Raw genomic sequence first — 25,613 nt, forward strand, 5'->3', positions numbered from 1 at the left:
CCCTATAAACAGAGCTCCAGAGCTATAACAAGTGCCCTCACATTGCAATCGGATCCATAAGGGTGGATCCTTGTATCAGCGCACAGCTCTGTTGACTTCAGTGACGCTCTGCACAGGTGATCCAACTGCAGGATTATGGCATAGAAGTGGATACCCACAGACAAAATTATTTAGCAAGACACTCAAGCAGTTTTTGAGCTTTGTCGTCAAAAGGAGCTTGTAACAAAAATAAAGGAAGGGGACAGGTTTCCACTGAAACACAGAAAGAAAACCAGCATAAAGGCCAGTGAGATGCATGCTACTGTATAACAAGGAATCTTGCAATGCATCAATTTAAATGCTTCAGCAATATACTAAAGATTCTGCATTTATCATATTTCATGTCAGAGCTGAAACTGCAACCATAGTCTGGTATTTGTACATTGCATTCCCCTTTGCTCTGCCAATTATGTTGGCCCTTGTCTTTTTCCTATGCCCCCATCTTCATGCCTTCTTCCACAGTGCTCCAAGGGCGGAATAGCTTCCTAATTCAGGTCCACCAGACTTCACTTCCCCATTTAAAACCTTTCTGAAGATTCATTTCTTCTTTGAGGCCCAAACACACACAAAAAATACATACTTTCAAGTGTTTAAATGATCCTCCTTCCTTTTGGGTACCCCAGGTTTCTTTTCTTTCTTTTGTAGGTTGAAATCTCTCCCTGGAGCACAGACTGCCCTTGTGTTTACATCATGCACAGCACCAAGCACGTTTTGGCTCTTAATAAATTAAGTGGCCTCATGTTCCTGAAATGAGTGCTAATGAGTTTTGCATCATTGGAGCATAATGGGAAATCCCTAGAGTGTTATGGATATTAATTATCACACTGTGCCTCAATGTTTTCTTCCATTGTTTCTTCAAAGTATTTTCCTTAATTGTACTTTTTTCATGTAGTAAAAGCACATTTAAAAACAGTTACTCTAATTAATGCATGCTGTTCTGCAGTGTTTTCCTAGAGATTGTTTTTTCAACATTTTCCTTATTCTAATCACCTGCTTTTGTAGTTTACTACACTTTTGTAAAAGCTTTTGTATTTTTGTGTCTGTTAACTAACAGCTTCTGTATAACTCAATGCACAAGGATAATGCCGAATTGCAGATTTATATTTTAAAATATACTAACAGCACCAACTTTAAGTTTAAATGCTTGCTCCTTAAATAAAAACACCTTTATTATCTCCAAACACCAGCATTGCATTTGTGCACGCAGTTCAACTTGGCTCAGTGTTCACACCAACTAATTTCTCAGAAGTTTACACACAGTGCATAAAGTCAGTTCCAAGCTATAAAATGGAATGCAAAGCTGCAGTCTGGGAAGAATTCCCTCCATCCCAAACAATTAAAAATCCCACAATTTACTTTTGTAATTATGATCTGGAAATATGACATATTTTGTAAATGTTTGGGCTCCTATTACTTAAGCTAAATTGGTTGAAATTGACATTAAGTTTGACAAATTTAATGTCAGATAAGAATTTGGCTTGGTATATTTCTACTGACATGAGCTATAACTATATTTATTGTATGTAGTTGACTTTTAATTATGAAGCAGTGCAATGTATATTGGACAATAAGAAACTAAGTCTAGAATGAATATCAAATCAATTGTAAGATCATTCTGTTTGCAAACAAAGGAGTGTTGGCTTGCCAGCTGAAAGTGAAGAACAAATGGACTCTGCTTCCCAGAAGCATTACCCAAGGCCCAGTGGGTTCTTGGGACCTCATCCACCCCATCCCTTCACCTCTGTCCGTTATAATATGACAATTACTTCTTCTCTGTAGCTGAATTTGGTGACCACTAGGGCTGTTGAAAGAATGACACACACCTACCCAGAAACTGACAAACTAATCACATCTGCCATCTGTTACAAAAATAACTGGTTCCTTTTCAGTCAAATGTAGTTAACTTTATAAGGCTGGTTTCCTCTAGAATTACACTAATTCCTGCTCTGCAACACAGACATGATTGTAAAATTCAGCTTATCAAAAGGTTTACTGAAGAAATAAGGATAATTTACCCTTAATGTAGCCTTTTTCTCGAACAGCTTGTAACGTAGGGCGTCGTGTAAGAAATTTCTTCAGCTTTGTTTTTGTCTTCTTCTGTTCTGAAGAATCTATGTTGCTAGATATTTTCACCGCTAAAACAGAAAAAGTAAATTTAATATAGAAATGTAAAAACAAACTTGACAAGCATTAAATAGCTAAATAGTTTGCCCAGAGAACAATACAAGAAAAACTTATTTGAAGCTGGCAAATGCTTCAAGGGAAAAAACCAGTATATTCTAACACATTAAAATATACAGTGCAAACTATTTTCTCTATCTTTTATTTATGCAAGCACCTGGTACGTCGTAGGCACTTTCCAAACTGTCAAGAATGGCCCCTTCTCAGAGGAGCTTACGAGACAGAGGATTAGTTGCAACCCTGCCATATACACATACACGATTTACTACAACTGTACTATTTCTAAGTCAGGCTTTTTATCTTAGATTTGTATCCTTCATCTCCAACATCAAACCTCCTTGATATGAAATTACTTACACAGTTAAAATAATTATTTTCTAATGTTACGTATGAAGCCAGACACAAGAAGTGAAAAGTTTGCCTGATCACTTTGTTTATTCTGTGCATTTGACAGCGACTTTCAGGTTAATTTGTCAAAGATATGAAACTTAATGAAGGGATCTTCACTTATTGATATATCCGCTAACTTTAAAAAAAACTCTCCAATTGTGCAGTACAGAAACTTCAAATTCATTTTATTCACTAGTCCTGGATTCTAGAGCAACAAACTATTTTTCTTCCACCCAACATTATAAAAAATCAAGTTAACTACAAAAATTTGAATCTCAAATTATAAAGTATTTCTCTTACATCTTGCAAAGCTTACAAAAAACAACTGATGAAGCTAAAGCTTTATAAAACCAAACACCTAAATTTCAAATTTTTGAAAAGTAGTTATAATAATTAGTATACGGATAGTACACTGTGGTAGGGTACAGGGCAGTTAGGATTGTTTGGAGAACTTTAACTTTGTATGATCTTTCATTTGTTTATCTTTTTAAGTCGTTTTAAACTGCAATGCACTAAATGTTCTTTTTGCTTAAACTATATTATTTCCAATCTTAACCAGGTAGATATTAATAATGAAGGTTTTACTGGGAATTAGCTTAACTTACAACGAAGTTTCTTGGCATCCTTATGGTCCTTCTCTTTGTCTTGTTTTTCCACCCCTGGGGAATCTGGTACATCATCTTCGAATGCTTCATCAGATTCCACTGCCTATTGATTAAAAAAGACACTGATTAGTTCTCTTTTTGCTTGACAGTTTTCAGAACAGACAACAGTATATTTTATTAACCATAATCCACAGAGAGTCTTATAATACAAATATGCTTTTTAAAAATATTAAACTGGTAACTTCTTGGAATTAGATACCATAGTCTTGTAAGCTATATTCATTTCTGTATCAACAAGACTAGTATTAACCCTTAACAGTTGCAGGATTTGTTCACAAGGCCCAACAGAGAAAATGTCACCAGACAATCATTAGGTTAACTGAATTCAGCCAAGGTCAAAACACAAGTAGTATACCTTCCTGCTGAGATTTTGTAACATCAACCAGCCAAGCATATATAAAATATTCTTTCATAGGGAGGTAGACTGTTCGCTATTCTACCTATGTTTTCCACCACAAAATCACTTAGTGTGGGGGCTGGGTGTACACAAAGAGCCCATGAAGCAGTTTCCCTATCTTTGTCAGTCATGGCTATAAATAAGTAGCAATCTTCTACGGCAGAAACTGGAAATGCCTGTTGGCAAGGCGTGCTCGATTGATTGTTTGAAAATGTGAATTGGGAGTGCTTTGTTCCAGGTGAGCCTTGACTGGGCCTGACTGTTATAAAAAGCCAGTCAGCTGCGAACCAGCTGAGCAGCGAACAGCAGAGAGGCTAACAGAGGAAATTTGCCTTTGGAGAGCCCACTGAGGCTTACATCTTGCCAGCTTCTCCGAGTAGTTACAACAATTCCTGAGGAAGCTTGTAGAAGGAAGGTAATATGGATGGGGAGCGTTCAGCTGTTGTGACTTGCACAGGATGTTCCATGTTTGTCTTCCACAGGACAGAAGCGACTTTGTCTGTACAAAGTGCAAGCTGGTCTCCATATTGGAAAGAAGGTTCAAGGTCTGGAGAAATAAGTGTCGATCCTGCATTCCATAAGAGAAACAGAATTCCTGGACAGACGTCAGGATATGCTTCTACGGACACAATGTTCTGAAGATTCAGAGAAGGCTGCGCAGCAGGGACAGAAGGACGGTGAAGCAATTTGGCAGCATGTGACCTCCAGAAGAAGAAAGGGGAGCGTCCATGTACCAGCAACGCAGATACAGGTAAGCAACCGTTTTCATGTTCTCTCCACAGGTACTAATGCGGAGAGTGGACTGGATGATCCATCTGAGGGAAGGGAACAGAAGAAGACTCCGCCGATTGGAAGGCATGAGATGCACTGTCCTAGGGATGCGCGTTCCACGACCACCGCTCCCAAGAGAAGGAGGCGGCTGGTGGTGGTCGGGGACTCTCTCTTCAGGGGGACTGAGTCATCTATCTGCCGCTCCGACCAGGAAAAACCGAGAAGTCTGCTGTTCGCCAGGAGCTAGGATTCACGATGTGATGGAGAGACTGCCGAGACTCATCAAGTCCTCGGATCGCTACCCCTTCCTGCTTCTCCACATGAGCACCAATGATACTGCCAAGAATGACCTTGAGCAGATCACTGCAGACTACGTGGCTCTGAGAAAAAGGATAAAGGAGTTTGAGGCGCAAGTGGTGTTCTCGTCCATCCTCCCCGTGGAAGGAAAAAGCCTGGGTGGAGACCGTTGAATCGTGGAAGTCAACGAATGGCTACGCAGGTGGTGTTGGAGAGAAGGCTTTGGATTCTTTGACCATGGGATGGTGTTCCAAGAAGGAGGATTGCTAGGCAGAGACGGGCTGCACCTAACGAAGAGAGGGAAGAGAATCTTCGCAAGCAGGCTGGCTAACCTAGTGAGGAGGGCTTTAAACTAGGTTCAGCGGGGGAAGGAGACCAAAGCCCTGAGGTAAGTGGGGACGTGGGATACTGGGAGGATGCACGAGCAGGAGAGCGCAAAAGGGGAGGGCTCCTGCCTCATACTGAGAAAGAGGGATGATCAGCGAGTTATCTCAAGTGCCTATACACAAATGCAAGAAGTCTGGGAAACAAGCAGGGAGAACTGGAAGTCCTGGCACAGTCAAGGAATTATGATGTGATTGGAATAACAGACTTAGTGGGATAACTCACATGACTGGAGTACTGTTATGGATGGATATAAACTGTTCAGGAAGGACAGGCAAGGCAGAAAAGGTGGGGGAGTTGCACTGTACGTAAGAGAGCAGTATGACTGCTCAGAGCTCAAGTATGAAACCGCAGAAAAACCTGAGAGTCTCTGGATTAAGTTTAGACGTGTGAGCAACAAGGGTGATGTCGTGGTGGGAGTCTGCTATAGACCACCGGACCAGGGTGATGAGGTGGATGAGGCTTTTTTCTGGCAACTAACCAAAGTTACTAGATTGCAGGCCCTGGTTCTCATGGGAGACTTCAATCACGGATATCTGCTGGGAGAGCAATACAGCAGTGCACAGACAATCCAGGAAGTTTTTGGAAAGTGTAGGGGACAATTTCCTGGTGCAAGTGCTGGAGGAACCAACTAGGGGCAGAGCTCCTCTTGACCTGCTGCTCGCAAACCAGGAAGAATTAGTAGGGGAAGCAAAAGTGGATGGGAACCTGGGAGGCAGTGACCGTGAGATGGTCGAATTCAGGATCCAGACACAAGGAAGAAAGGAGAGCAGCAGAATACGGACCCTGGACTTCAGAAAAGCAGACTTTGACTCCCTCAGAGAACTCATGGGCAGGATCCCCTGGGAAAATAACATGAGGGGGAAAGGAGTCCAGGCAAGCTGCCTATATTTTAAAGAATCCTTAGTGAGGTTACAGGGACAAACCATCCTGAGAGAAAGAACAGTAAATATGGCAGGCGACCAGCTTGTCTTAACAGTGAAATCCTTGCTGATCCAAAACACAAAAAAGAAGCTTACAAGAGATGGAAGATTGAACAAATGAGCAGGGAAGAGCATAAAAATATTGCTTGGGCATGCAGGAGTGAAATCAGGAAGGCCAAATCACAACTGGAGGTGCAGCTAGCAAGGGATTTTAACAGTAACAAGAAGGGTTTCTTCAGGTATGTTAGCAACAAGAAGAAAGTCAAGGAAAATGTGGGCCCTTAACTGAATGAGGGAGGCAACCTAGTGACAGAGTATGTGGAAAAAGCTAATGTACTCAATGTTTTTTTTGCCTCTGTCTTCACGAACAAGGTCAGCTCCCAGACTACTGCACTGGGCAGCACAGCATGGGGAGGAGGTGACTAGCCCTCTGTGAAGAAAGAAGTGGTTTGGGACTATTTAGAAAAGCTGGACGAGCACAAGTCCATGGGGCCGAATGTGCTGCATCCAAGAGTGCTAAAGGAGCTGGCAGATGCGATTGCAGAGCCATTGAAAACTCATGGCGATTGGGGGAGGTCCCGGACGACTGGAAAAAGGCTAACGTAGTGCCCATCTTTAAAAAAGGGAAGAAGGAGAAACCTGGGCACTACAGGCCAGTCAGCCTCACCTCAGTCCCTGGGAAAATCATGGAGCAGGTCCTCAAGGAATCAATGCTGAAGCACTTAGAGGAGAGGAAAGTGATTAGGAACAGACAGCATGGATTCACCAAGGGCAAGTCATGCCTGACTAATCTAATTGCCTTCTATGAGGAGATAACTGGCTCTGTAGATGAGGGGAAACCAGTGGACGTGTTGTTCCTTGACTTTAGCAAAGCTTTTGACAGTCTCCCACAGTATTCTTGCCAGCAAATTAAAGAACTATGGGCTGGATGAATGGACTATAAGGTGGATAGAAAAATGGCTAGATTGTCGGGCTCAACGGGTAGTGAGCAATGGCTCCATGTCTAGTTGGCAGCCGGTATCAAGTAGAGTGCCCCAAGGGTCAGTCCTTGGGCCGGTTTTATTCAATATCTTCATTAATGATCTGGAGGATGGTGTGGATTGCACCCTCAGCAAGTTTGAGAAAAGAGGTACGCTGGAGGGTAGGGATAGGATACAGATGGCCCTAGACAAATTAGAGGATTGGGCCAAAAGAAATCTGACGAGGTTCAACAAGGACAAGTGCAGAGTCCTGCACTTAGGATGGAAGAATCCCATGCACCGCTACAGACTAGGGACCGAATGACTAGGCAGCAGTTCTGCAGGAAAGGACCTCGCCGTTACAGTGGACGAGAAGCTGGATATGAGTCAACAGTGTGCCCTTGTGGCCAAGAAGGCCAATAGCATTTTTGGGATGTATACGTAGGGGTATTGCCAGCAGCTCAAGAGATGTGATCATTCCCCTCTATTCGACATTGGTGAGGCCTCATCTGGAGTACTGTGTTCAGTTTTGGGCCCCACACTACAAGAAGGATGTGAAAAAATTGGAAAGCGTCCAGCGAAGGGCAACAAAAAAGATTAGGGGACTGGTACACATGACTTATGAGGAGAGGCTGAGGGAACTGAGATTGTTTAGTCTGCAGAAGAGAAGAATGAGGGGGGATTTGATAGCTGCTTTCAACTACCTGAAAGGCGGTTCCAAAGAGGACTGTTCTCAGTGGTACCAGATGACAGAACGAGGAGTAACGGTCTCAAGTTGCAGTGGGGAGGTTTAGGTTGGATATTAGGAAAAAAATTTTCACTAGGAGGGTGGTGAAGCACTGGAATGCATTACCTAAGGAGGTGGTGGAATCTCCTTCCTTAGAAGTTCTTAAGGTCAGGCTTGACAAAGTCCTGGCTGGGATGATTTAGTTGGGGATTGGTCCTGCTTTGAGCAGGGGTTTGGACTAGATGACCTCCTGAGGTCCCTTCCAACCCTGATATTCTATGATAGTGACAGAACACCACACCAAAGATAATTTGATATAGTGATCTTGTCAGCCTCTGAAAGCCTAACCCTGTTTGCTAATGTCAGTGTTCTCTCAGAATGTTAAAATGAATAGCTCACTCAGATGTAATCAGTGTGAATTACTTTCTAAGATCAGGCATAAATTCCAACTAATCAGAGGGCTATTGCCAAAGCCCCTATACCTGCAATGTGATACCTAGACAGAACACACAATTCCAGAAATAATAGCAGTTTGGTGAGGATGCTCTCATTGACTTTACACCAACCCCCTGCCCTGAGCCCCCTTCTGCACCCGCACCCCTCCTGCGCCCCAACTCCCTTCTCTGAGCCCCGTCGCATCCCCCACCTCCCTACCCTGAGCCCCAACCCCCTGCCACATGCCACCTCCCTACCCTGAGCCCCCTGTTACACCCTGCATCCCTCCTGCACCCATGTCCTGAGCCCCCTCCTGCACTCCGTACCCTTCTGCACCCCAACCTCCTTCCCTGAGCCCCCTCATAAACCCCGCACCCCTCCTCTGTGCCGTTTCCTGCACACTGCACCCCCTCCCACACACCGCACTCCCTCCTGCACTCCAATCCCCTGCCCCAGCCATGCATGCAATTTCCCCACCCAGATGTGGCCCTCGGGCCAAAAAGTTTGCCCACCCCTGCATTAGACAATCCCTTTTCCCTTATCAGCGCTAGTGCTATTACATTAGCCAGGCACCAGGGACCACTGAACTGGCTACTAAATGCCCTTTCCTCTTCCCACCTCCAATATACTCACTCTCCAAGAAGTCAAGAAATGAAAGCATGAGTGATACACTTAACGCTTAAAGGGCTGGAATGATGGAGTAGGTTCACAAAATAGTTTCTAACTAAGACAGCACTGAAAAAAATATCTTCAAGATTTAAGTACATACCTGATTACTGATAGTGTAAGAAAGAACTTTAAACCACTCATTAATAAAAACGTCATTATCAGATTGAATTAAGAGTTCAGTTCCTTGGCGGGTTTTCAGCTTTAAAGAAAAGAAATATTCTATTAGAACAAAATATAAATATTCAGAATAATTCAGTGTTTTAAAACCATATTACGTTAAACTCAACAGTTGTACATAGCCACAAATGTGCAGCAGCTGCAAGTCATATGGCAATGCGAGCCTGTGTGTCAGACAGGATATCAAACCCTAAAATGAATCTTACCTATCCTTTATTGTGTATATATGCTGTACAGTTATTGTTTGGTTAATATAGAAATTCTGAATGCTGTAACTGTTAATGATATTTATCGGTGACCTTTGTCGTCTTGTTTTCAGACAGGAGAACAATGTGCAGCATGTCACAGTTAACTATGCTGATAATATAAATACAAGGTACACAGCCAAGAGGTATTATCAGATGTTCCAGTTCTTACAACAGAATTAAGAAATAAGACATGGGTATAACTCTGATCAGTGCTTAAAGTTATTCAAAACACACACAAAATTGAATTCTGTTTTGCAGCAAATGACAACAGTGTATTTCAAGAGATGTGTTAAAATGACAATATAGTATTCTGGTTTCAGCTAACGTTAAGTTCCTGGCTACTGCTTTCAGTTGCCATATAATGATTCAAAAATTGATTCCACTAAAAAAGAACAAGTTAACCTAAATTCAAAAGTAATTATACATTATAGGCTACATTAAAAAGGTATACAGCTTGCACTTACAGTAATGTGTACATATTTTAGAAAAACCTTTATCTTGATATTGTCCTGGGGCATGTATGCCTTTAATCCAACTGATTGGTTTTTTTGTTTGTTTGTTTTAAGTTTAGAGAAGTTTTTTTTTTTTTTTTTCGTTTGGAGTATAGTAAACCACCAAAACAAAGCCATACTTCTGAAAAGTAAATAAACTCACCTCAACAACATTCTTTTTGCTGGATTTGTCCTTTGATGCCCAGTCAATAACAGCCCCTCTGATATCCACTGTGAATTCTGGTTTAGACTGATTGACCCCAAACTTCTGAAAGAAAGAATAAATAATGATTTTCTTTGATTAGTCACCCCTAAAAAATGTACACAGTCTTGTGACCCGCATATATAATAGAGATTAGTATTTTACAGACTACACACAGTTAACTCAAGTACAGTGTTCTGCCCAACTTCCCAACTGAAGCGGTACCATGAAAAACTAAATGTTTCCAAAGAATGGTTTGTTTTTGAGAATAGGCAAATGTACAGATGATACTGATATATGCTTTAAATGAAAAAAATAACTCCAACACAGAATTTTTTAATGCAACAATTGTACAACTATAATTTGATTATAGTATGGTTTTGGGCACAGATTGTAAACAGGTTGGCTTTTGGTGAAGTCATTCTAGCATTTAACCATCACCTGGACACTTGGACTTAAAAAATACTAATGGCTTTACTAGACAGGCAAAAATATACCCTTGTAGAATATAGTAAAAGCTCTCCCTAGTATACTGAAGGGACATTGGTTTTTAAGGAATGTTTCATAAAACCCAATTGATTTTACAATTAAATTTTTACTTAAAATATTTTCCTGTAGCATTTGCAACACAAACACTGCTGCACTGTGCAAGTGCACAGAAACAAAGCAATTTCACTGTCTAATCTAATATTCAAACACTGAATAACCAACATAAATTGTGAAAATGGGATTTAATCCACAAGCGTCCTTCACGCAAGTGGGGAAAACCATTCACAAACTTTCTTTTCTCTCTCTTTTCCTGATATCAGCACAACCACAAGTTTCCTTGTTAAACAAGGAGTATTGCATTGGGTTTTATGAAACAAAATAAAAATTAAAAACACACTGATGACGTTTTATTGTGGTACATGTCTAATGTAACAACAGTCTTAAATGGGAAGTTGAACATTCACTAGAGTTTCACCCCTTATCACTCAGCTTTTATTTCCCTTTTAAAGAGTCTGAACCTGTGGTCTTCACAAAACATAAAAGGTAATTTTGGGCTAAAAAATGAATAATCAAAATTTTAATTAGCCAAAAGGGGGAAGATTAGAAGTGAAGTGGTGCTGGCACAGAAATTCAGTGCCATACCATCACTGAGACTCTCCTGGCTCCAGACTAATGACTTAAACATGTTTTGTCTTTCTATAAAGGTGAATTTAACGTCTGTGTGGAGTGCTGATTGACTGCTCTGGAGGAAAAAAATCCTCACTGTCGCCACAGAACAGGAACCCCATGGAGAGCATCAATGCAAGCGTCTCCACAGTGAATCTACCAATGTGCCTCATCTCTATTCAGGAGCAACCACCTTTAGGAGAACAGTAGTTCAGTTTCCATTCCCATTTAATCTCTGTCCTCTCTGCTGAGACTGTCAGCAACGATGTTTGTTAGTGTCAGCGGTTCTGTACCATAGATATTGTCCACCAGGAACAGAGCAGGAGCTTTTCAAAGGCAAACAGCAGTTGGGTAACTAATTATTATTTGTGGCTTTACAATCCTAGTTTATGGGAAATTTTTCAAACACTGCGGGGACAAAACAGAATCACCACTTAAAATCAAAACACTAACTCATTTAATATGCACCTCTAAGCAGGCATCCAATGATAAGGAAAACCATTTTAAAACAGTGTTGCAGCAGTAGTCAGAGGCCTGGCTCAGGATCAGGCTCATTGAGACAGCTGCTGTACAAGCACGCTCAAATACAGGATACTTGACAACCACCTCCTAGGCCAATTCAAACTATCAATTTAGAGAGATAATTTCCATATCATACTATCAGACTGTCATTCATTACCTAATACATGCTAAACTTTGGCTATTATTTTTTTAAATAATTTAAATGAAGGGAGGAGGGATTTTACTCTTTATTTTCCTAACAAAAGGATAGAAGAAAAATTCTTACTGAAAAACATGTTTTTAAACATGACAGACCCAATCCTCCAGAAAGATTTTACGTTCCAATTAGAGATCGTCCTTGTAATTTTATTCTTTAGTTCTTATATACACAGTTGCACAATACTGGTGAGTTATGGTATAGTATATAGTTTTAGTAATATAAACATATTTAAGAGATCTCAGATAATGTAGACTTTTAGTACAGGTTGACAGCTGAACATTTCAAAACAGTTTGTTGTATTTTAGTAAATCACACAACACAGATTTTCCCAGAATATTTATTAGTTTGTATAATTTGTATTATCATAGAGCCTAAGAGCCCCTATCATGGACTAGAGCTCCATTGTGCTAAGTGTTACAAACAGAACAAAAAGCTGGTTCCTGCCCGCACTGAACTTACAATAGTAGTCAGTGGACAGTGCAAAACTTTTGCTACCAAGCAGTTAAGAATCAGGCTCTCACTCAGCAACTGAAAGTCTAAATTTCTTCAAGAATCAGTTCAGATTCTGAAACAATGTACAAAAATCCAAACCACATACTCAGACCATGTATTCAAGAACAATGGATGGTAAATATTTATGAGCATCTGGGCCTTGTAACATTTCATGCATTCAGCAGCACATTTTGACTGACAATGGAATGGAGTTTACATTAGTTTAATTTCTCTTATTATTTTGCTAATTAAACATGCATAGATGCATTTATATTGTCCTATTGCAAACCTCACCAAAGAGGTCATAATCAAAAGTGATTGCCACAAGTGAGATGTTAGCAGCCATACCAAATCTTAAGTAGCCTGACTAAATTTAAAGTTAACAGTCCCTTTCCTTTTCCTCTAAAGGCACTAAAAAGTACTTGCACAACTATGGCATCAAAATGATTTTTTTTTTTGCAACATTTCTGTCCATCATCATCATCAAAACATACTGAAAGTAGATTTTGAAGTTTTGCATTTGAGCTTTAACACTTTTTTTTTTTTACTGATAATTTTGCAGAACTGAAGATAGCTCAAAGGAGCCAATTACCATCCCTTACAAACAAACTTGTTACTGTTGAGCTAGCATTTTAGCCTACAAATATTTGATTCTTTTCTGAGAATACAGCATTTCTATATTGTACCCACACTATACCAAACAAGGCTGTCTTATTGTATGTAAACTGGTATGGTGTTTTGAATCAGTTTTCTGCATGCTGTGCAGTAAGACATCCTTGACATTTTCCTCTTATTTCAGCTGCATTATATGTCCCATGATGCATAATGCGACATGTATGCAGTCATGTGGTCATAAGGTATTTCATTTATAGCTATATTTGACCGATTTCAAACAGATCATTCAAATCAAATGCATATAAATATCCTCCAAACATCCTAAATTAGTTGCATTGTTAGAAAGAATTAGACATAGGCCCTAAAAGCTGTTAATATACTATATCATGCCCTCCATTAGTCAAAATACTAGTGGTTCCAGTGACTGGTACAATGTGGATTAGAATCCACTTCATCGGTACTGGAGTTATCTTTGTATTTAGTTCCATTAGGGTGATTACAGGATTATTGGAATATACCCGTTAATTTTTACCTTGTACAACCTTAATGCATTTCGGAAAAAAAAAAGAGAGAGAGAGAGACAGACACACAACCCACAGAAGATATAGAGAAAACATGAAGTGTTACATAAAATGGCATGAAAATTACTTCAACTCAGTTAGCAATTCTTGGAGAAATGAGGTGTCTTTCAAATTTATTTTAAGATACTGATAGTGAATAAAATAGTATGATGCAAGAGGCATGTAACAAGAACACATACAGGGATAGCTGAAACAGGATCACAGTTTACATAGGTGACAGCAGGCCGACCACTGAGAGCATTTTTCCAAGAAGAAAACAGCGAGAGCAGGAGCTCAGGAATTAAGCCCCACTGGCAAAATGACTTGGTGAGAAAAAGGAAGAAAAATGATGAAGTCACAAAGCAATGCACAAGAGTAAAAGCAAACACATCAACAACTAGGTAACCATTAAACAAGTATTTTTTCAACCAGATGATGGTGACATGAAACTCGGATCTTAAATAGGATTCAAGTGAATCTTAAACATGACTGTACAACATGCGTTTAAATATTCTTATGGGTTGTTTCTGAAGGATAAGAGTTTACAAATGACTGATTACTAGTTTTTTAAATATTGTATTTTTTTTCATTGCACAGGGAGAGCAGAAAAGTGCATAAGTATGTATACACAGAGATATACAGTCTTTGAAAACAGATACTCTCCCTTGATAATTTAAAAGCTAGTTTACACTGATCACACTGTAAATATTGGTCTCATTTCCAACACTGCATACCTTAAGGTACTAAATAGAAAATATTTTACCATATAGTGGACAAGATATGTACTTATATTTAAATTAGATCAGTGGTTCCCAAACTTTAACAACCTACGTCACAGAGTTTCAGGCCAGAGAGGACACTATATCATTGGGTCTGACCTCCTGTATCTTACAGGCCACCACACTAATCCCAACAATCGAAATTAGACCAAAGTATTACAGCCCACAGGAGACTAGCTATGTGCCACAAGCAGAGAACAGGTGCACTAGCGCAGGAAGCCCCTGGGATAGGAGGGAATAATTAAGTGAGATATACCTAGATGATCCTGGTAAGTGACCCACATGCTGCAGAGGAAGGCCAAAAAACCCCAAAGTCACTGTCAGTCTGACCCAAGGGAAAATTCCTTCCTGATGCCTCATATGATCAGTTAGATCCTGAGTATGCAAGCAAGAACCATCCAGTCAAGCACCCGAGAGAGAGAGAGACTGTTCAGCACCACCTCAGAGACCTGGCCCTCTCTGTCGAACCTCCAGTCGGAGATTCTCTCAATTGATTTGGAACATTACAGTATGCGTTATACCTTTAGCTACAGAAAACTATAAAAACGATTAGAGGGTACCAACAACAGCAATATGCTTTAAAGGGGAGGAGTCATCTTTATACATGGCAGACTGAATATCAGTTCTCATGATCATCTGTAGTGAATATGCTATGTTATAAAGCGGGGTGGTGAAATTAAGCTAATTTGATTCCAGTCAGCAATAAAAGGGAGAAAAATTAAGTTTCTATTCTTGTCGAATCTCATCACTTCACTAATACAACATTTCCCACTCCCATGCTCACCTTTCCAGGTTCTCCAATATTTCTTCAATATGCCATGTTATTAAATTTACATAAAAATCACATGCACTGCACAGAAAACCATTTAAGTGTTTATATGTAATTGATTTTTTCCTTTATCATAAAATGTATTGCTTGTAGAAATATCTTCTACCCAGTATTGGATGCACAAGTCATTTAACATTTGTTTCCTTTATCCTTTTAAGTGTTTCAAGCTCACTTTCTATGCGTCCTCAACCATGCTTCCACCCCCATGCACACCCTCCCCTGTTCTTTCAATTCATTCATATTGTGTGAACATCTCCTTAGGTCACTAGGTCCACTCCCTATCATATCCCAATATGATTAACATTGCCTCATTCCTTTTACTCTTCATTTTGTTCTGCCCTATTTTTTTTTCTTTCCTTCCTATCACCTCCTGATCCATCCTAGTAGCCTCTCTGTCCTTACCTATTCCCATTGTGCTTCCTGCAACCATCCACTCGACTGCTACAGCGCAACAGAATGGCAAAAAATGACAAGATTTCTGATCTCTGAAATGAAAATAGTCCTTCAGAAAAATTGTCAATACCAATTTGCTGCTTATACAGTGTGAAGCAGCAGAGAGTGAATCAAGTAGAAAAAAGTTCCAGAGAGTATGCTAGAGTAATAGCATATGCCAGTCAAATACAGCTGCTAGAATTGCAATCTGTTTATCTATTCATTAGTTTTCAAATAGGACTACATACTTAATATAAGAACTTCACTAATCTTGTAGAAAATCTAATATTGAAAGAAAATGGATAGCAAGACATTTCTGAGATGTAACTGGATATATACATAATCACTGAAACAGTAATTGCTGTTCAATGTGGGATGGATATAAATTTGAAGAACTTTCAGTCGAAGGATACCCTTAAACACTGCCTTTTGTCTATTGGACATACTGCATGTGAAAAACATATTTCTTTCAACATGCAGCATAAAACAAAATTCAATAAAGCATGGATTGTAACATGACAAAAGCTCAGAAGTTCTGCCTTCTCCCCTATCCCTTAGATTGATTCGCAAACACCAGGAGCATAATCTATGAAGTACATACTGGCTGATTCAGTTCTTCCAGTGTAATAATTTGAGCTTTACAGTGTTTCCTTTATTATTTAATTTTATGTATTTATTTCAAACTTACCTCAAAGTGTGAAAAATATCTTCAAGCTACTAACTAACCCATGAACCAAAACACACACGCAAAACAGACCCAATTCAGAAATGCATGGTGAGAAACAAATCAAGGACAAATTTGGTCTGGAGCATCTTCTGCAACCTGCTATCTTTTGATTCAATTCTGACAAATTTGAAGACAACCAAAAACCCTTTATGAGTTTCTAAATTAGTGCTGATAAGAATGAATCACAAGATTTTCTGTAACATGGAAAAGAGTATATTTGGTTTTCTTCTTACCCATCATCATAATTGACTGCCACACTAACTATTTTCCTTGTTTTGTCATTTTTTGAATCATGTAAGTACCTTTTTATATAGATTCTACAGATAATTGCTAGAATTTATTGTGCTTAATCTGTTCCACATTTAAATAAAGCAAAAAGATAGCCTGAAGTACTTACCCAACCAGTTCCAGTTCCTTGGGTTTTAGTAAACAACAGTGATGAACCCTGTAATACTGCCCATGACGACATCCAGTTCTTTCTGCAATTAAAATACTGACATTTATATTTGTTTTCAAATAAAATTAAACTACCTTACATTGTCCATCACTGCGAGAATGCTGATCTCTGTGTTAGCACAATTAACTACATATATACTCATTAGTGATATTAGTAAGTCTTTTAATTGCTACTATTATATTTGTGATGGGGAACTTAAGTTAATAGCCCCAAGCTGGCCATCAAAGTCTAAACCAAATAGAGCTATTTAGTAGTGAAAGCCACCAGTTTCACTAGAAGAAACACAGTGTATAATTATGACCTCAAAGATGCTAATTTAGCCTGCCCAAACTGCAGGGTATTAAATAGGTTATGTCAAAGCATTGCATAATCATGAGACTGACTGATCATGGTACCTCATACCTACACAGGATGTAAGTGTACCACATTTGACAGAATACACTGATTTGTATTTGGATTGAAAGAATATTTGTTGCGTGTTTACAATGCAGAAAAGTACAAGTCCATTATTATTTCTGAACACCTATTCCCTTGAGGTTAAAAAAAAAAATCTTGAGTAGCCATGTCATCTAGTCTTATTGCCTAAGTATGAAATAATAATAAATAGCTTAGCAAAATAGACAGGGTGGCCATACTGCTTCTTTTTAAGCAGAAGTCCATAAACCTAAATGGCTATACTAAACCTACCTGCATAATTTTTAAGGGCTTGTTTGGAACAAAAAATTTAATATTGCATGTGAGTTTAAGCAAGACACTAACATTCAGAACACTCCACATTTTAAATTAGACTAAAGGAAAAGTAGACCTGAGTTAAGTAGAAAATATTTTTACATTCATGCAACATTTAAAATAAAAAAGGTAGAATTCCAAAAGTTGTCTCATAACATCAGACTGTCCATACTACAACCTGTATATTTATTCCTATTTATAAAATTTAAGTGGCCATCTATGGCACTAAGCAAAGGGTCAGAGAAATCAGAAATGAAGATCATCACCGAGGCCAGAGGTAAGATTGAGCCAGTACTCTGTGGTATATCATACTGACAATGCTTTGGTTGCCAACTGGTTTCTGAAACATTTCAGCTTTCATTTTTTAAAAAAAGTTTAGTTTATAACTCTTACATCTGAAAAGAGAATACTTTGAATGTGAACACTGCAGTCTTACAGATGCCACACATGGATAAATTATCATTCTAAGTAACGTGAACTGCCTCACTCCTTTCAACTCCAACAGTTAACTGTTTCACAGCTTTTCAGTTTCATCCAACAGTAATACATATCCCAACTTCAAACTAGCACTCCAACATAAAACTTTAGCCGATTGACCTCATATGCCTTCACATCAATTATATCAGCACATGCTGAATCACTTAAGGTTTTGTTTTATTTAGAGTGCAAGTTTGATGAAGTTGGGTACCTATTGCTTTTGAGTATCTGTTGGAGATGGAAATGAAAACCTTATGGAGTACTGGAGTGAGTTACTGACTGTTGTAGGCAATAAGAAAGTGGAAAGGAATGCACAGGTCTTTCCTTTTAAGATATTTCCATGTCTATAAGGTTTTGGGTGGATGCTGTCGCAATCTTCACCGTCACAAAACATAGTCTTTGTTTGTTAATTTCCTAGATATTTTTTAATGCATTTTTGATGTACCTCAGTGAATAGCACCAGAGCCAGGGAGAACAAGAGCTGTACCTGCCTGGAAATCAGAGGGAGAAACTGACCTTCCAAAGCTCTTCCTGTGCTGACCCTCCTGAAAATTGTGAGAAACTGTGAGGTGCCTCAATAAATTCTTTGTCTCTAAGATTTTATCACCATTTTAAAAGTTACTGAGACTAAGTACACCAAAAGCAGCCCTCTGTTTTGCAGTAACAGCATAACCTGTCAGCTTGAGGGAACTTTAGTAAAGGAGTCGCTTTCCAACACTCCATGTGGACTTCTAGAACTTGGATACAGCTAGATACAGTTGCAGCACTAGAGTGCATGTGCTTGTATTACACCAGCAGATATGTCTATTGCTCTCCACATTCCCTGATGGAATGAAGCATACTTCTCGAACTTTAAATATGCCAATGCAGAACAGTTGCAAGAGTGATGGCCACCATGTTGGCCAACACAAAGGATTAAACCAGTAACCTCCACAGCTAAAAGCCTTTACAACTTATCCTAAAGAGTCAGGCTCTCAAGCTATCACAAACGTGCATCCTCTATGGATTTGGCACAAAACGTGACAACACACTGACCAATGAGTTACACAAGCAAAATGTATGATAAATGACTGAAACATGTATTTTACGATTCACACCATAATTTACAGATCATCATAGTTTAAAAAAGGTTTCGTACTTAAAGTCATCTATTCACTGCGTGAGTCACATGTCACCATACTAACCTCTCCCAGATCAGCAGCAGGATTTGAACCTCCCGACCTTCAGATCCCTTCTACTAGAGCTAAGGAATAACTGCTAATGCCTCCATAGACCTGCTATTGGAGGAGGACTTAACACTTTCCCAATGGATTACACAACTGTACTAGTCAGCAGTAAATGGTTAATGATCAGGAAGCATGGATTCTACCCCTAGCTCTAGGAAAGGAGTCTGGTGTTATAGTAGTTAGAGATAAAATAGCCAAAACAGGGTTAGTCACTTTGAAAGTCAGCATACTACAGTGGATAAGATTAGGGTTTTTCAGAGATCTAAGTTTTGTATTGGCAATGATATTGTATAAATGCGCTAATTTAATTGAACAAATTAGGGTGGGTGAATTTTTGACAGCTCTTCATTAACTGTTCTAGGTTGGGGTTGAGAATTATTGTCAATAAGGGTAGTGAATTGCATGGAAATTTAAACAGCATTTAAAAAAGGGGGAGATTTGAAGTCCTAGACTTCTTTCCCACCTCAGGAAGCTTTCCTCCAGGCTTCAGAGAGTATTTGGTGAAGGAGATACTGTGACAGTGTTTGCACAATGATGATTTGTTGTTAAATTAGTCTTGGTGCACATTTTCTATTATGGCTAAAAATTATAAAATGCTCTCTGAATTACCACTACTAACGTGAAACTGATATTTGAGGAATCAGTATGAGGCACCACAATGTACACAAAGGAGAAGATCCCAGAGTGCTCTAGATTTCTTGCAAAAGGTGTACAAAGAAAAGTGGAGACAATCTAGTTGGGAAAAAAATTGCCATAAGTGGTAATAATCTAACTTATTCTTTTTGTATGAATTCATTTTTCAAACCATTTAACCATTTATTTTGTAAAAATAAATGGTTAAAAGCTCTATTAAAACTGAACTCTAGTGCAACCTCAACTATAGTGCAGTTATAGCACAGCATCAAAATACACCTCACACCAATCTCTTTGAAAGTTTTTTTCCAAAGTGCAAACAAAAGATGAAAGTGATAGTCAAACTTACATCCACAAAAGAAATAAGAATACAGACCAGAACATTTCCTCTCCTATGAGGTATAGAGCTAGACAAGATTAGCTAGAGGCAACAGCTGAAATTTCTCTCCCCTCCAGGGAATACAACTACTCTTGGAATACAGGAGAAGAATTAGTACAGTGTTGTCTAAAATTTAAAATTAGCTTTGTTATGAAAGTCACACTTCAGTTCTATAAAGGAAAACTTGTTTGAAGGGAAAACGAAAAGAACAAAGTTCTAATTACATTGCTAATGCCATACACAATTAATACCTTTCATCATCATATTCTTTACCAATCAGTTTAATTGGTATTTGGAAATGAACAATTTGGATAATTACAACAAAAACTAATTAGGTGAATCTGTGGATTGAGTAATAATTGCTATAGCCTCACAATATCGCACCCAAATGGAGTATGAATGAGCACTTTCAACTAAAGCAGGATGATATCCAGAGACCTGACATACCATAGTCAGAAATCCAGGATCTTTAGTCCACATGTTTAGCTTTGGGATAGGGAAACTGTTGTCCCAAAGAGAAACTGAGGCAAATTCACACAGAAGTGTTACAAATCCAGAATAAAGAGGTTATAAAAAAACTGATTAAAAGTCCTACTATGAAAATCCTAATATTTGCTATTGCATATTTACTTTGATAAACAGCAATACATAGATCTAGAATATGAGGACCAAGGAGATATAATTAAGTGTAAACTTACCGGACTTTTTTCCCATTTTCTGTAACTTTTGTTACGTTTAATAATCCATACTTCTCTTGACCCTGCAGGAAGACCGACATTAGACAAGGCGACGACATTACATTTATGAACATGGGCCTCTATGTTCCTATTCATCAGTAGGATAAGCATTTGGCAATAAGAAATATTTTCACTGATATGACACTTGCAGAAATTGAATTATGCTTAAATATATGCATATTGATGAAAACAAGATGACAATGGAAGGTTCATCATTACTATTCAATAAGTGGGAAGCTGACCCTATTCAGGGCCCCATGTACTCTGTTGCAAACTAATTTCTTTGACAGTTTGAGGCAGCAGACTGGAAATTCTGTGGCAGCTTCAGTTTGAATTACGGTTTGTAAATGAAAGTAGTTCAACACATTGATGACATACTGTACGTCCTCTCTTAAAATGATTGGGCTAATTGAAGACAAATCAGCCTTAACTCTGAATTCTGTCAGTTAAGAAGAAGCTTTTAGAAATTATTTTAGCATTGCATTTTTTTTAAAACATACTTTGCAAACTCAGTAAAAAATGTTCTCACTCATGTGTTTAATTTAGCTTAAACATTGGAAGTGAAACACTGCTTTGATGTCTTGTGTATTATTCCCCACCATGAAGGGCTTAAAGATTAAAACTACAAACTGCTTTGCTATGCTTTGTCAATTGAAGAAATTAATTGGTCAGCATCTGCGTAAATTTGTAGATCTCTGAATGGCTGATTAACCACCCCACACAGCAAAAAAAGTGGTACACAGGTGCCATGGGGTTAAATATTTTCCGATGTTATGCAACATTAAGAACACATACAGGCATATTTATCAAATTCTCAGATAAAAAGGAAACTTTATACTTGTACTGTTTCATATTTGCAGAATGAAGTAATAAATATAAATTCTGCTACTTGTTGCTTAGTTATATGCAGTTTAGTTGTAGCCATGTCAGTTCCAGATATTAGAGACAAAAGGTGGGTGAGGTAATGTATTTTATTGGAGCCACTTCTGTTGGTGAAAGAGATGATCTTTTGAAACACACAGAGCAATTTTTCAAATCTGGGAAAGGTACTCCTAGTGTCAAAGCAAAACGCAAGGTGCAGCATAAGAAGTTAGCACATATTGTAAGGGACCATTCAAGGCAGAGTGGCCTGTTAACACCGCTGCAGTCATAGTACAAAAAAAGAGGGTGTTAGTGGGTTACGGATCATTATAATAAGCCATAAATCCAGTGTTTCTGTTCAATTCATGATTTTTAGTGCCTAGCAGAGTAATGAATTTAAGCTCCCATGCTCATCTCTTGAACGTGTTGTGTAGGTTTCCTTTGAAGATGAAAACTGATAGGTCAGATATACAGAGATTGCTTTGTGAAAAGTATTCATCCACAGGTGACAGGGTGTTTTTGTCCTTTATCATTTTCCTGTGAGAGATCATTTGAGAACACAGCGATTGTCTGGTTTCACCCTCACAGTTATTTGAGCATTTACTGCACTAGATGAGATAAAATCCAGATACTTCTTATACCATATACCAGCTGTTCTCAACCGGGGGTACGTGTACCTCTGGGACTACACGGAGGACTTCCAGGGGGTATGTCAACTCATCTAGATAGTTCCCTAATTTTACAACAAGCTACATACAAAGCACTAGAGAAGTCAGTACAAACTAAAATTTTATACAATGACTTGTTTATACTCCTCTATATACCATACATTGAAATGTAAGTACAATATTTATATTCTAATTGATTTATTATATGGTAAAAATGTGAAAGCAAGCAATTTTTCAGTAATAGTTTTGTATTTTTATGTATATTTTGTAAGCAAGATGAAACTTGGGGGTACACAAGATATATCAGACTCCTGCAAGGGGTACAGTACTTCGGAAAGGTTGAGAACCACTGCCATATACCACATGCCATGATAGGATCCACCTATCTTAAAAAATGTGTTGCTGGACCTTAAAAGTTGCACAGGTCACCACATAAAACTAACGAAGCGCAAGCTTTCCTTCCAAAAGCTGAGCTGTTACTAGAGCAGAATGCACACTACTGACTTTCATTAGGTTCCCATAATTTCAGTCTCTCTTTAGCAAGACACCAGTGGTAGCAGGAAGCTCAGAAATAACAGTTGTAATTAACTATTACACTTTACTAACAATAGGAAGTGCTTCATGCCTTTGACCTATCGAACTGCCAGCTGAACAAAAATAGTGGAGATTTCCCTTTGAGATGCTAAATAACTTGCCATAAACTATTTATTCCACAAGCAAGTCCTAACTAAATACTTTGAAAAAAAATTTAAGACATTAAAGAAAAGCTTCCTATCCCTACAGGGACGTTGTGAAGATATTATTGTTTGTGTAACATGTAAGCATGTTACAATCTCAAATAATAGGCATATGAGATACTGAATCCTATTCTAAGAAAAAATCATTCAATCTTTTCTTTTCTCACATGACTGGATAGAATCTAAATCCTAATGTGAGTCTTTTTTAAATGTAATTTCAGAAGCAGATGCAAGCCAACAGAGAGAAAATCCTGAGACACCTTTACTTTGTTTAAGAGCACAAGCAGACTTGCTGTCTTAAACTATCTAGTGCACCTGTTGCCTGGCATCTACATGTCTATTATGAGACAACTTGCATACTGACTGTGGCTTGGTGCTTTGGCGAGGAAGGAGAGGACTCATTTTCCGGACAGTTGGATTTTGAAGCAGCTGGATATTCCTACAAGAAAAATAGATGATGCAACCAGTTATTCTCTTTCCTACAATAATATTCTTCATACTATCAATCCTGGAAAGAAAAAACAAGTCATTTTACAGTCTCAGTCCTGGACTACGGATTGTTTTTTGAAGCATAAATAGAATACTAATTGTTAACCTAGCAGGAGCTCCTGCAAGGTTTACAGAATCCAAACGAACAGAGTTAATGTGGACATGTTCACTGAAAAGGAACAGTAACCCCATTTTCACTATTAGTTTACAATGCTGCTTCTTAATATAAGCAGAATTTTTGTATGGTATTATTTTAAAAATTCACCTGTGTTGTCAAAAGATAAATCATGTTCTGGATACTAATGTGTTCTGGGTACGGTGGGAATACCTGGCATTAGGCAAGAAATGTTCAGAGGAAATATGCCTGTGCTTGGTTGGTAACTGTACAAATACAAAATTACTTTAACATGTGGATAATTATTACATAGATTTTGCTAAATATTCTGAAGTAATTTTAGTTAAATTTCTTGTGATCATCAGTGACTAGAAGTTTCTGAAAAAAGTGCAAGACAATCAGGTTTACTGAGTTAGGATTAATTGTGCCTTAAAAAGGGAAATGCTAAATCTCCAACTGAAAAGAAAGTCATCCAAAACAAAAGAAAAAATACTTAAGTGTTTTCTCTGAAGCTGTTTATGATCATTCTGCATTTGAAAAGTTCTGTGCAATTCTCCCCTACAGATCTTCAGTGGGGCTATTTCATAAGAGACACTGTTTGATTTTACCTGTTACTGATGGAAATTCTCTTTCTTATTCACTTTCCCAGGTACTTCTCCAAAGGTTTGACCAAAACCAGATTAGTAAACTGTCTCACTGCACAATATTAAAGCATTAATTTTTCTAAGGGCATGCGTAACACTCATGATATAAATGTCTGAAATCTACCCGCGAGTCTAACTATAGTAGTAGCATACTAGCTTTTTTACAATCATGGTCACGAAGAGCATTACAGTTGTAGAAAAGAATCTGAATAATAAAATTCAAGTTTCCTGATTTTACTTCACTTCTAAGGAAAGACACAAAAATTTCTTCTGATTGTCACACAGAAGTGTAAATGTGGACAAATACGTACAAACACCATAGTGTGTATCGCCTGCTGCTGCTAGGCACTGAGCAGGTACTGATTGACAATGCTGAGTTATAAATTGTGAAGTGAACTTTTGTAGCCCACTTGGTGACCTATACTGCTGCTGCTGCCACCCACTTCAAGTGCTCCTTTGACTTCAGAGAAAAAGTAGTAATTTTGTTTTTTTCCCACAAATTATTTCCTAGAAGTTAGATGTGTTTCAACAAACACTGATCTGTATTACTATCTGCACCTACCAAGCTAAGTACATTTTAGATTGGGGATATAATTTTTCCCTTTATTTTCCGTTAGTGCTATGAAATTTTAGGTGGCCTTTTTTTAAAATTTAAACAGGAAAACTCCAATGCATCTGATCATGGGCCACCCCTCACCACATCCCATTCCATCCAAGCCAATGAAATGCCACGATGGTCATCCATCCACCCTCCAGTGGGTACCTCAATGATCTGAACAACGGTTGTGATATTTTCAAATTCCACTTTCCATTCAAGGTTAGCTTTTTGCAACTCTCTATATTTTCATCTTTCCTCAGAACATTTGCACATTAGCATAGAGACTGCAGTTTTTGTAGAGCAATCGCAAGTGCGTACTGCCTCACCAGAGCATGTAGTAGGCTCTTACAGCCAGCCATAAGAACTCACTAGGTGAAAAGTAATTAAACTATTACTCTGCATATGCATTATATATGCAATGCCTTGAAATGCCTAATGCAGTGGCTGTATCACCTGTCAGGGATGGTCCAGATAATACTTAGTCCTACCATGAGTGCAGGGGACTGGACTAGATGACCTCTAGGTCTTGAGGTCCCTTCCAATCCTATGATTCTATGACCAATCATTTCCTAGCTTGTTTTGAAAGGATAGGTATGGG

The 25,613-nt window shown here is 38.5% G+C and overlaps 1 protein-coding gene across 6 annotated transcripts in view; it reads right to left on the reverse strand.

Annotated features, from left to right (window-relative positions):
* Window positions 1-25,613, reverse strand: part of ARHGAP12 (Rho GTPase activating protein 12) — a 140,679-nt gene that overhangs the window by 9,976 nt on the left and 105,090 nt on the right. For 5 of the 6 annotated variants that reach the window (XM_073334406.1, XM_073334405.1, XM_073334401.1 and 2 more), the window contains 7 exons: window positions 23,534-23,608; window positions 20,865-20,926; window positions 16,663-16,744; window positions 9,917-10,021; window positions 8,938-9,036; window positions 3,216-3,318; window positions 2,055-2,174 (listed from right to left, as the gene is read on the reverse strand). In XM_073334406.1, the coding sequence (XP_073190507.1) occupies window positions 2,055-2,174; window positions 3,216-3,318; window positions 8,938-9,036; window positions 9,917-10,021; window positions 16,663-16,744; window positions 20,865-20,926; window positions 23,534-23,608 (646 nt within the window). The remainder of the gene's footprint in view (window positions 1-2,054; window positions 2,175-3,215; window positions 3,319-8,937; window positions 9,037-9,916; window positions 10,022-16,662; window positions 16,745-20,864; window positions 20,927-23,533; window positions 23,609-25,613) is intronic. The other variant, XM_073334404.1, reaches the window with a different exon arrangement.

This window comes from Lepidochelys kempii, chromosome 2 (assembly GCF_965140265.1).
Source record: "Lepidochelys kempii isolate rLepKem1 chromosome 2, rLepKem1.hap2, whole genome shotgun sequence".
NCBI lineage: Eukaryota > Metazoa > Chordata > Testudines > Cheloniidae > Lepidochelys > Lepidochelys kempii.